The following is a 12982-nucleotide window of genomic DNA, read 5'->3' on the forward strand; positions in this document are numbered from 1 at the left end:
GTCGTCTTTTCTCCAAGCTAAAGAGCCCTAAGCGCTTTAACCTTTCCTCATAGGGAAAGTGTTCCAACCCTTTTATCATTCGAGTTGCCCTTTTCTGCACTTTTTCCAAAGCTATAATATCCTTTTTAAGGTGTGGTGCCCAGAACTGCACACAGTATTCCAAATGAGGTCTCACCATTGATTTATATAGGGGCATTATTATATTGGCTGATCTGTTTTCAATACCCTTCCTAATAATCCCCAGCATAGCATTGGCCTTCTTTATTGCAGTCACACACTGTCTCGACATTTTCAGTGAGTTATCCACTACAACTCCAAGATCTCTCTCTTGCTCAGTCTCTGCCAGTTCAGACCCCATCAATGTGTATTTATATTTAGGATTTTTGGCTCCAATGTGCATCACCTTGCACTTGGCCACATTGAACCCCATTTGCCATGTTGACGCCCACTCGCCCATCCTTGACAGATCCCCTTGGAGTGCCTCACAATCCTCACTGGTTTTCACCACCCTGAACAACTTTGTATCATCCGCAAATTTAGCCACTTCACTGCTTACTCCCATCTCCAAATCATTAATGAACAAGTTAAAAAGCAGTGGACCAAGTACTGATCCCTGCGGTACCCCACTGCTTACCACCCTCCACTGAGAAAATTGCCCACCTACACTCACTCTCTGTTTTCTATGAACTAGCCAGTTTTTGATCCATAAAAGGACTTGTCCTTCTATCCCATGATTTTTGAGCTTACTTAGGAGCCTTTGATGAGGAACTTTATCAAAAGCTTTCTGGAAGTCAAGGTAAATAATATCTATTGGATCCCCCTTGTCCACATGTTTGTTCACCCCCTCAAAGAACACTAACAGGTTAGTGAGACAAGATCTTCCCTTACAGAAACCGTGCTGAGTCTGCCTCAATAGGTTTTGTTCATCTATGTGCCTACTAATTCTTTCCTTAATAATGGTTTCCACCAATTTACCCGGTATCGACGTCAGACTGACTGGCCTGTAATTTCCCGGATCTCCTCTGGAACCCTTTTTAAAGATGGGAGTGACATTAGCTACCTTCCAATCCTCAGGAATGGAGGCAGATTTTAAGGAAAGATTACATATCTTTGTCAGGAGATCTACAAGTTCACATTTGAGTTCTTTCAGAACTCTCGGATGTATGCCATCTGGGCCTGGTGATTTTTCAGTTTTTAAGTTGTCTATCAGTTTTAGGACCTCCTCTCTCGTCACCTCAATCTGACTCAGGTCTTTCAACACCCCTCCTGAAATCAGTGGTTCTGGAGTGGGCAAGCACTTCTCATCTTCCACAGTGAAGACGGAGGCAAAAAATGCATTTAGCTTCTCAGCCATTTCCCTATCATCCTTCAATACTCCTTTTACCCCTTGGTCGTCCAAGGGCCCCACTGCCTCCCTGGCTGGTTTCCTGTTTCTAATGTATTTGAAGAAAGTTTTATTGTTGGTTTTTACGTTTTTTGCTATATGCTCCTCATATTCCCTTTTTGCCTGCCTGACCTCAGACTTGCATTTTATTTGCCATAGCCTGTGTTCCGTTTTATCAGCCTCACTGTGACTAGCTTTCCACTGCTTAAAGGAATTCTTTTTACTTTTTACAGCCTCCATTACTCTGTTTGTTAACCATGCAGGCTTTTTCCTATACCTGTTTGTGCCTTTCCTAACCTGCGGAATATATATTTTTTGAGCTTCTAGGATCGTAGTTTTAAATAGATCCCAAGCTTCCCCAATTGTTTTGACCCTTTCTACTTTTCCTTTCAGTTTCCTCCCCACGTGTCCCCTCATATCAGAGAAATTACCCCTTTTAAAGTTAAAAATGGTTGTGTGAGTCTTTTTGGCCAATTCTCTATTTGTACAAATGATGAACTCAACAACATTATGATCACTGTTTCCAAGCGGTGCAATCACTTTTACATCTCTCACCAGGTCTTGAGTGTTACTTAGGACCAAATCAAGGATCGCCTCTCCCCTGGTAGGTTCCGTGACCATCTGCTCCATAGCACAGTCATTTAGAGTGTCTAGAAACTCAATCTCTTTTTCCCGGCTAGAACACATATTGACCCAATCAATGTGTGGGTAGTTAAAATCACCTATTATTACACAGTGTTTTTGTCTAGTTGCTATCTTTAAGGCATTCATCATTTTATAATCCTCCTCTATCTTTTGATCTGGTGGGCGATAACAAACTCCCAGTGTTAAGTTTCCTTTTGGCCCCCCTATTTCAACCCATAGAACTTCCAGAAGCGAATCCAATTCACTTAGCCTCTCAATCTTTCTAGACTTTATACCCTCTCTGACATACAGAGCTACCCCACCTCCAACCCTTCCCCCCCTATCCTTCCGATATAATATATAACCGGGAATCACTGTGTCCCACTGATTTTCCTCATCCCACCAAGTTTCAGAAATACCCACAATGTCTATTTTTCCCTCCGACACCAAGCACTCCAACTCCCCGATTTTACCTCGGACACTTCTAGCATTTGTATAGAAACAGCTGTAATTTCCCTTACAAGTTAAGCCTGCATCCTTCCTCTTGCTATCTCGAGTCGTTGTCCGGCAGTCCATGTCACCAGCCATGGCCTCTGTGGACAATTTCAATCCACCTCCCTGTAGAAAAGCAACCGGTACCCCCTCACCTCTCTCAGATGAGCCAACCCGAACCAGAGACTTTTCATCTCCTGTCGGCTTTCCCCCAATATTCAGTTTAAAAGCTGCTCTGCCACCTTTTTGATTTTAAGTGCCAGCAGCCTGGTTCCTTCTCGGGACAAGTGGAGACCGTCTCGCCTGTACAGCTCCCTCTTGTTCCAAAAAGTATCCCAGTGCCTAACAAACCTGAACCCTTCCCCCCTACACCATCGTCTCATCCACGCATTGAGACTCCTGATCTCTGCCTGTCTCTCCGGCCCTGCGCGTGGAACAGGTAACACTTCTGAGAAGGCTACCTTGGAGGTCCTGGACCTAAGTTTCCTGCCCAGCATCCTAAATTTCTCCTCCAGGACCTCACGACTGCATTTCCCCACATCGTTGGTGCCGACATGCACCACGACCACTGGCTCCTCCCCAGCACTATCTACCAGCCTATCTAAAACACGCGTAATGTCCGCTACCTTCGCACCAGGCAGGCAAGTCACCATACGGTCAGTACGCGGGTTCGCCACCCAGCTGTCTACCTGCCTAAGGATCGAATCACCCACTACCAAGAGCCCCCCTCCCACCCTGCCCAGGGATGGTTCCTTGGTGCAAAAGGATACCCGCTCACCAGCTGGGGAAGAGGTCCCTTCTGAGGGCACATTCCCCTTATCCTCAGCACGGTGCCCTGTTTCCCCTAGACCCTCATGCTCCCTGACAGCAGCGGGGCTGCCAGATCCAGAGTGGGACGTAGCTAACAAGTCCCCGAGAGTCTTTTCTGTGTGCCTAGCTGACTGTCTCTGCTTCTCCAGGTCAGCCACCTTGGCCTCAAGGGAGCACACACGTTCCCTGAGAACCAGGAGCTCCTTGCACCGAGGACACACCCAAGACTTCTGCCCAGTGGGCAGATAGTCATACATGTGACACTCTGTGCAAAACACTGGATAGCCCCCAACCCCCTGCTGGCATTCTGGCTTCATAATTCTTTTAAAATAAGTAAATGTAAGCCCCCTTTTAAATCCCTTTGTATTTATGTGTTTTTTCTTGTCAAAGTCAAATTACTTTATGGGGAAAACAAAGAGCCTAGGGTTTTCACTTTCTGCCTCTTCTTGGGCGTCTCACAGAGCCCCTAGTCCAAGAGTCCCTGGGCTAAGAGCCACGGGCAAAGAGTCCTTTAGCTCGCCCTTCGGCTCGTGCCTCTGTCAAGGTGTCATAGAGTCACAGGGTTGGAAGGGGTCACACAGAGGCCATCTAGTCCCACCCCTTGCTCAGTGCAGGATCAGCCTAGAGCATCCCTGACAAGTGTTTGTCCAGGACGCTGCTTCAAGACTGCCAGTGAGGGGGAGTGCACCACCTCCCTAGGCAGCCCATTCCACTGTTGCACGACGCTTACTGTAAAAAAAGTGTTTCGTAATATCCAGCCAGTACCTTCCCGTCCTTAATTTAAACCCATTCTTGCGAGTCCTGTCCTCTGCTGCCAACAGGACCAGCTCCCTGCCCTCCTCTAAGGGACAGCCCTTCAAATACTTCAAGGCAGCAATCATGTCCCCCTTCAACCTCCTCTTCTCCTGACTAAACACACATCTTGGTTATCAAACAGTGTTCCCTCTAAGCTGTGCTAGGGGGTGCTGGCACACGATTTTTCAGCTAACTACTCAGGGATTTTAGCTTCCGTAGGCATTTTCTCCTCCATTGGAAGGGGCAGGTAGACTTGTTCTCCAGAGGCCTGGTCTAACCCCCTAGAGGAAATTTGACTTGGTTCTGTTTTCTCTTATAATGTTTACATTCTTCTTCTTCTTTTTTTTAACTGCCCCGAAGGACAGAAATTGTTTAAATTATTCTTAAAGTACAGTTAAAATATAGTTTAAAAGAATTCATTCTGAGATTTTTACAAGGTTATGGAAATAATCTAAAAACTAATCTTCTAAAAACTAATAATCTAAAAACTAAGTCAAATGTAGACTCATTCACAACTTTAATGCTACTAGCTTTTTTTTGCTCACAAGCAATGCTCCCTCTAAGCTGTGGAGTCTTGTGAGCAAAAATTCTACTTTGTGAGCTACTGGCATTAAAGTGGTGAGCAAGCAATTTGGCTACTGCATAAATTAGTTTGCTCTGGAGCCATCCTTCCTGAGCCAAGACAAAAAATGTGTGAGCCAGAGACTAAAAAACTGTGAGCCAGCTCACACTAACTCAGCTTAGAGGGAACACTGCTCACAAGGTAGAATTTTGCCCACAACACTGTGGAGCTTAGAAGGAACATGGGTCATCAGGAGATCAACTGTAAGCACAGGAGATCTTGAGGTTGCACCTGAAGGCCGGCAGCCCTAGTTATTACAACCCTTGAACGGTATCCCAAAAATCAGTCAGTCCATCACTTCAGGGGTGACTTTTTCTCCCACATAGCATCTACATAATCGGAAATATGGATGCTTCTTTGGAGAATACACACAGACATGTCTCTTGTGTCATTTTGTTTTTTATTTCTGGAAAACAAGATTGAAACAAAAAAAAGAGAGAGATGCTTCCACTATACAGAGCAGAGAACAGGCACGTTTGTGAAGTGAAGGATGAACGACAGGAAGGGAAGGGTACCCTCCTCCCATGCTCAACTCTCCGTAGCTTCTGGGAGCTGCCCTGTCTATCTAACCCAGTAGCCCCTAGAGGAGGTCTGACAAAGCAGGACCTCCCTGTACCTTCCTCCCCACTGATGGGGTAGGGGAAATTAGCGACCCTCCCTGTGAGACAAGAGGCACAGTTGTGGGTGTTTTCAGACAGCTGGCCCTCCGCTCAGCCCCCCTGGACCCCTTCTAACATCAAGGAGGAAAAGAGCATTCTAGGCCTACCTTCCCTGCAAACCATTTGCAAAGAATCCTGGGAATGTTACCTCAGGAAGGGCACTGTCCTTACAAATCCCTAGCTGAATGTTCACAGAACAACGGTCCCCGGGGAGAAGGAATAATTATTAAATCTGTTCACACTGACGGTGTAGATATGTTCCTAATCTGGCTCACGAAGGAGGAGGTGTTGTGTGCGTGTTCGCTTGAGGTTAGGGGGTTCAGGAAGGCATGCAGTCGTAAACAGACTTGGAGCTTGGCACTGGGGACAGACAGGATTGATGCAGGCCCCCAGGAGGTGCAGTTCCAAGATTAATCAAAGGGATGACCACAACAGGCACACTAGTTCAAATGAGGCTTCCATTTATGCTTGAGTGCAGCCAAGAAGGGGTTGTAATGCTGGGGGGGAAAGGGCGGATGGGGGGGGGGGAGATCTGAGATGGGAGCACCATGCACAAAGGTGAGCTGCGATGTCAGGGTTTGCCCTCCCCCAAAGCAAGGGACTCTGTTGGCACTATAAAGAGGGTGGGACTCCCTGTGTCGATGGAAAGGGGAGGGCCCAGTTGGCAGCATAGAGCAGGGTACTGCAGCGTACAGGGTTTGTGCCAAGGCATTGAGTTAGCACCACCAGGAAAGGAACAGCTGAGATGCTTTGGAATTCACTCTGCCAGGGTGGGTGGGTGTTGGCGAAACAGGAATGAAGAGAACTGCACCACGTGTAAGTAATATGCTCCAAGCCAGGGTATCGGCTCAGTCCCTTCCTAAACAGCCTCTCCTTTGTCTCGGGTCCGGCTCAGCATATCCATGGGAAGTCCTGGGGGCTGGCCAGTGTTGGTACGGTGTCGGGCCCGGGGGCGCAAGCGGCGGGGTGGCCTGGCCGAAGGTGGCCCCCCATCGCTCAACGCATCCGAGCTCTCGTCAATGAAAGCCAAGTTTTCACCCGTGTAGTCTATAGGCCGCAACGGGGCGGCATTACGGGTGTTCAGCTGGGCCACGCGCCGATTGGTAGCCGGAGAAGGGCTCGGACACGGTAGGCACAAGGGCGGCAGTGGCGGCAGTAAGGCTGGGGGCTCCGACGGCAGTAAGGGTGGCGGGGGCTGTGACGGCGACGGTTGCAGCGACTCCTCGCTTTCCTTCTGCGGCAAGATGTCCGAAGGAGACGGAGGCTTCCCTTTCAAGGCGCCCACTCTGTGCAGCTTGTCTGGCAATGCCATGTTTGGGACACGCAGCTGGGATGCCACGTTGCCCGTCCAGGAGGCCGCGTGGGCGGTCAAATCCCCCATCTGTGGAGAGTGGGAAGAGGGGAGAAGAAGACTGGAGGACATCAGAAGCGTCTCAAGACCCACCTAACCTCAGGTTGCCAACCTCCAGGTGGTAAACAAGAACGAAAACAACCGTGGTGTTATATTATGAAAATATATTTAGACGACTGTTCTGTAGTGAATCGTATTTCCTCATCAGTGAAAGAATCTGTTTCATTGAAGTGGGAAGAATGTTGTGTGTTAATTCACAGATTAGAATTGTTGACGTGTAAACGAATGGTATTCACGCAGCACACTTAGAGAAAGCTGTTATGTGCAACGGCATTATATGCGGTTTCCGTTATGTGTATGCGTATATTTTTACAATGTGATGAAGAAATACGATTCACTACAGCATAGTAAAAAGGTAAAGGTAAAGGTTCCTTTGCTCGAAAGCCAGTCGAGTCCGACTCTAGGGTTGCGGTGCTCATCTCCGTTTCAAAGCCGAAGAGAAAGCGCTGTCTGAAGACTTTTCCGTGGTCATGTGGCCGGCATGACTAAACACCAAGGCGCACGGAACGCTGTTACCTTCCCACCGAAGTGGTACCTATTCATCTACTTGCAATTTCTTGCTTTCGAACTGCTAGGTTGGCAGGAACAGCATAGTAGTCTAAATATATTTCCATAACGTAACATCACGGTTGTTTTCGTTATTGTTTGCATCCTTCCTGTGATCTCGCTGTTCTTTCTACAAACCTCCAGGGGGTGGCTGGAGATCCCCTGGGATTACAACTGATCTCCAGGCGACAGAGATCGGTTCACCTGGAGAAAATGGCCCGTTGGGAAGGTGGACTTTGTGGCATTATAACCCACTGAAGTCTCTCCCCTCCCCAAACCCCACCTTCCTCCCCCCAAAATCTCCCAGTATTTCCCAACCTGGAGCTGGCAGTTGTAACCTAACCACCCTCTTTCTTTCTCCTGTAGCTTTGGAGCAGTAGTAGAATAACAGAAGGCTCCATTTCTGCTCTCCACAGAGAAAAATCTCAAGAATATAAGACCTGACTTTGCTGGATCAGACCTGAGGTCCACCTGAGCTAGGATTACCTTCTCTGGATTGGGAAATACCTGGTGATTTTGGAGGTGGAACCTCAGGAGGGTGGGGTTTGGGGAGGGGAGGGGCCTCAGCATGGTATAATGCCATAGAGTCCACCTCCCAAAGCAGACATTTTATCCAGGGGAGCTGATCTCTGCAGTGTGCAGATCAATTGTAATAGCAGGAGATCTCCAGGTGGCACCTGGAGGCTGGTAACCCTATCCACCAAGGCCTGCATCTTATTTCCCACCTTGGCTGAAAAACGGCTCCCGGAAGTTCACAAGCAGGGCATGGAAGCAAGAGCCGCACCCCCCCCCCATTATGCCCAGCAATTGCCATTCAGAGGTATACCACCTCTGAACATGGAGGCTCCACTTAGCTATAAAAATTATACCCCGCCTTTCTGCCACTAGGACATAACAGATTAAAAACATACATAGGAAAAGCACCTTAAATACTGAGCCAGGGCTCTTTCTGTAGCAGGTACTCATTTGCATATTAAGCGACACACCCCTAATGTAGCCAATCCTCCAAGAGCTTACAATAGCTCCTGTAAGAAGAGCTCTGTAAGCTCTTGGAGGATTGGCTACATGAGGGGTGTGTGGCCTAATATGCAAAGGAGTTCCTGCTACAAAAAGAGCCCTGCCGGAACACATCATTCAAACAAAACCAATTAAAACCAAGATAAAATACACTTACAATACACTACGCACATATAAAAACAACAGTTAAAAACAGGTCAGGAAGGAGGAATCACTGAAGGAATGCCAAACAACACAAAAAAGTAGTCACCCGTTGGGGGAAGACGGCAACAGAGGAGGCAGGTGAGTCTCTCGGGGGCGGGGCGGAGAGTTCCAGAGTTCTGGTGCTGCAACGGAGAAGGCCCTCTCTGGGTTGCCATCTGCCTAATTATAGACAACCGGGTGCCTGAAGCAGGGATGCGGAAGATGACCTTAGCAAGCAGGTGGATTTGTAAGGCAGCAGGCAGTCCTTCAGGTATCCTGGTCCCAAGCCACATAGGGCTTTAAAGATAGGGGTTTAAAGATGGAGCAGAGGTCCATCAGTGGCTCTTAGCCGCAAGGTACATATGGAACACTCTGTCTGGGGCACTGATGCTCTGTATTCTTGGTGCTTGTGGGGGGCAACAGTGGGAGGGCTTCTGGAATTCTGACCCCACCGGTGGACCTCCTGATGGACCCCGAGTTTGGGCCACTGTGTGACACGGAGTATTGGACAGGATGGGCCACTGGCTTGATACAACAAGGCTTCTCTTATGTTCTTATGATCAATATCGGTACCTTGAATTGTGCCCAGAAACATACCGAGAGCCGGTAAAAATGGGCCAGGCCTGAAGCGATACAGTCCCTACGACCCACTCCAGTCAACATCCTGGCTGCAGCATTCTGCAACAACAGTTTTCAAGGGCAGCCCCATGTAGAGTGCATTGCAGTGATCTAATCTAGGTGTAGCCAGGGCATGCACCACAGTGGCCAGATCTTTTCTGCCCAGGAAAGGCCATATCTGGCTAACCAGTCGAAGCTGGTAAAAGGCACACCTGGCCACAGCTGCCACCTGCTTATCCAGCTGTAGGCCTGGGTCCGAGAGCACTCCCAGACTACAGACCTGTTCCTTCAAGGGGAGTGCAGCCCGATCCAGAACGGGTGAGACCTTGAGTCCCAGGTCAGACTTTCCACTCTTTAGCACTCCTGTCTTGCCAGAATCATGACAGGTCCTAGCTGTTGACAGAGCTATCCTCCACGTAGACCCTCAGCCATGATGACTACATGGAACTCCTGTTGGGTATTACAAGTTGAAAACACTCAGTATATCTGGGGTTAAATGTTTGTTTATGTTACTCACAGGAAGTCACATGTTTTTCTTTTTCTTTCTTTCTTTTTTTTAATAAATTTATTTTCACATTGGTTACATGAAAAACATGTGACTTTTTTAAAATGTGAAAATGTAAAAAAAGTCACATGTTTTTCATGTAACCAATGTTCTTTAGCTGTAGAAAGCCCGGGAATTTTCTCCCTGATCTAGGAATTTGATTGGGACTAAAGTTTCAAAGTGTATTACCATTTTATGGCTTCTCTTCCCGTCTTTGTTTGGTGTTCTGAAGAACAAGAAGAGTAGCCATAATCTCTCTCTTCTAGTTTTGTCTTTGTAGAGTAAGGATGTAGCCGATTATGCTTTGTTGTTATTTTCATCCCAGTTACCCTTCCCATGCTAGAATTTAGCAAAAACTCTATATTTTAATCACACATGGACTCTCAGTCTGAATTATTTTACTCTGGCTCTGCTGGACTATCTTATCTCTGCTAAATACCATTTTTTCAATATCTCACTATCACCCAACAACTCCCCGTTTTCAGTTCGAGAAATTCTCTGAATAGTGGCAGTGAGCTAACAATAGGACCTCGGCTTCTGTGCCCTGCCTACAGCTGGGGGCTTCTGGTTCCATAAATGAATTATATATTCTTACATCTGGCATACACATTTCTCTTGGCCTCTTCACTAAAAGCTCAGAAAGAAGTCCAGTGGGTGGGGATGCCAGCCTCCAGGTAGGATAGGGTTGCCATCTCCCCGATGGGGGTGGGGGGTTATCCACTTTCAGGGTCCCCAATCCGTCGCCACTCAGCTGGCTGCCGGGGGGGGGGAGCCCCGTCCTGGAGGAGCCCATCCGTGGGAACCATAGAGGTTTTTTCCCCTCAAATGGTAGAGCATCCTCCTGCCACGTGCCCTGCGTGATGATGTCACCTGCATAAAGATTCCTGGACAAAGAGAGACACCCCCACTCCAGAAAGAAGTAAGGACCTGGCAACCCTAAGGTAGGACCTGGGGATTCCCCGGAATTACAGCTCATCTCCAGACAACAGAGATCAGTTCCCCTGGAGAAAATGGCTGCTTTGGAGGGCGGACTCTAGGGCATTGCACCCCAATGAGGTCCCTGTCCTCCCCAGGCTCCATCCCCAAATCTCCAGGCGTTCCCCAGCCTGGACACGGCAACCCTACCCCCCCATTCCTCGCCGGTGGCCAAGGAAGACTTGGCAACCCTGGACCAGTGGGCGATGGGGTTTGGGTTTTTAAACCTTGGTCTCTCTCTCTAGAAGAAGAAGAAGAAGAAGAAGAGAAAAAGAGATTGGATTTATACCCCGCCCTTCACTTGGAGTCTCAGAGCGGCTTACAAACTCCTTTCCCTTCCCCTCCCCACAACAGACACCCTGTGAGGTGGGCGGGGCTGAGAGAACTCTGACACAAACTGCTCTTTTTCAAGGACAGCTGTGCCAGAGCTTGTGACTGACCCAAGGTCATGTCAGCAGGTGCAAGTGGAGGAGTGGGGACTCAAACCTGGTTCTCCCAGATTAGAGTCCGCACACTTAACCACTACACCAAACTGGCTCAAGTCTAACCATTTTACCATGCTGGCTCTCCACAAGATACCAAGTTGGATCCTGTGGATTCATTCTGCTAATGGTGGTCCTCTCCCCCACTAGGGGTGCCATCCTCTAGGTGGGGCCTGGAGACCTCCCAGAATTAAAACTAATTTCCAGATGAAAGAGATCCGTTCCCCTGGAGATAGGGTTGCCAGGTCTGGGTTGGAAGATACCTGGAGACTTTGGGGGGCGAGTGGGGTTTGGGGAGGGGCCTCAGCTTGGTCCAATGCCATAGAGCCCTCCCTTCAAAGCAGCCATTTTCTCCAGGGGAGCTGGTCTCTGTCAGCTGGAGATTACTTGTAAAAACGGGAGATCTCCAGGCCCCACCTGGAGGCTGGCAACTCTACCTGGAGAAAATGGCTGTTTTGGAGGGTGAACTCTATGGCATTATACCCTGCTGAGGTCCCTGCCCTCCTCAGACACCACCCTCCCCAGGATCCATTAGGGTTGCCAGGTCTAGGATGGAAAATACCTGGAGACTTTGGGAATGGATCCAGGAGAGGGCAGGGTTTGGAGAGGGGAGGGGCCTCAGCATGGTTCAATACCATAGAGTTCATCCTTACAAGCAGCCATTTTCTCCAGGGGTGCAGTTGTCATTTATGCATGGTGGCAAAACGCATTTGTTACATGCAGGGGTCATTTCGTAGAAAAGGAGGTGCAGGAGCTCATTAGCATAACTTATTAGCATAACTTATTTACATATGCCACGCCCCCTGACATCACCTGAAGTGTGTCAGAAGGCAACACCCACCACTCAGGCTCCACTGGACTGTTTTGGATTGCTAGCTATTGGGGGGGGGGGGAACGTGCAGATCTGCCCTCACAGAGGAGGGAGAGCTTGTACCTGAAGGCAGGCTCTGCAACTTACCTGGCTGCTTCTTGCTCCTCGTGGCCCAACTGAGGGCTGCTGGGAGCAGGGGGTGGGGCTTGTTGCATGTGCCCACCCCCTGGGCTCCTTACTGCCGGAGCTCCGCTCCTGTGCGCTCCCGCAGGAAATGACCCCTGGTTACGTGTATTAATTTTGGTTGTAAGTAGAAGTATAAGAAGACAGTAGTCTCTAGTGTGATTTGTACAGCGTGACAGATTATTCTGTTTATTTGTTTGTATAACTGCATTTGCTGTATTTCCATTTTTGTGTGTTTATTTTCTCCAGGGGAGCTGATCTCTGTCAGCTGGAGATCAGTTGTAAAAGTGGGAGATCCCCAGGCCCCGCCTGGAGGCTGGCAACCCTGTGCTCCATCCCCAAAATCTCTAGGTATTTCTGAGTCCAGGACTGTCAACTCTATTCCCTCCCTCCATGCTAGGAGGTTTCCATTAAAGCACCACGACCAGCAGAAACAGCGATCAACAGGATCCAACCCATAGATGTCCCTATTAGGTGCTATGACTAATAGTTGCTGGAAAGTAGGTCATTTATGAATTTGTTCAATTATTTTTCTTAGCTCGTGGCCGCATCACCACACCTTGTGGCAGTGAGTTCCATACATTCAATTATCCACTGCGTTAATCTGCTTGCCTGAACTGAACCTTCAGTTTGCTGTGTCGAATGCAGTGAGGGTAAGACAAGGTTGCCACCATCCCCAGTGCCAATATTCTCTGTTGCACCCAGGCACCCCCCCCCAAAAAAAATATCTGTGGGAAGAAGTCTTCCTCCTCGTGCTTAAAATCCAGGCTTAGTTTACGGGTGGTAGACAACTGTGCACTATAACCACTAGGCAGCACTGCATTTC

At 48.5% G+C, this 12982-nt stretch overlaps 1 protein-coding gene across 1 annotated transcript in view; it reads right to left on the reverse strand.

Moving 5' to 3' along the window:
- Window positions 1–6245: 6245 nt before the first annotated feature.
- KCNK4 (potassium channel, two pore domain subfamily K, member 4) overlaps window positions 6246–12982 on the reverse strand; it is a 21488-nt gene continuing 14751 nt past the window's right edge. Inside the window, exon 6 of the mRNA XM_015416806.1 lies at window positions 6246–6767. Within this exon, the coding sequence (XP_015272292.1) occupies window positions 6246–6767 (522 nt within the window). The remainder of the gene's footprint in view (window positions 6768–12982) is intronic.

This window comes from Gekko japonicus, unplaced genomic scaffold, assembly GCF_001447785.1.
Source record: "Gekko japonicus isolate JY-2015 unplaced genomic scaffold, Gekko_japonicus_V1.1 scaffold248, whole genome shotgun sequence".
Lineage (NCBI taxonomy): Eukaryota > Metazoa > Chordata > Lepidosauria > Squamata > Gekkonidae > Gekko > Gekko japonicus.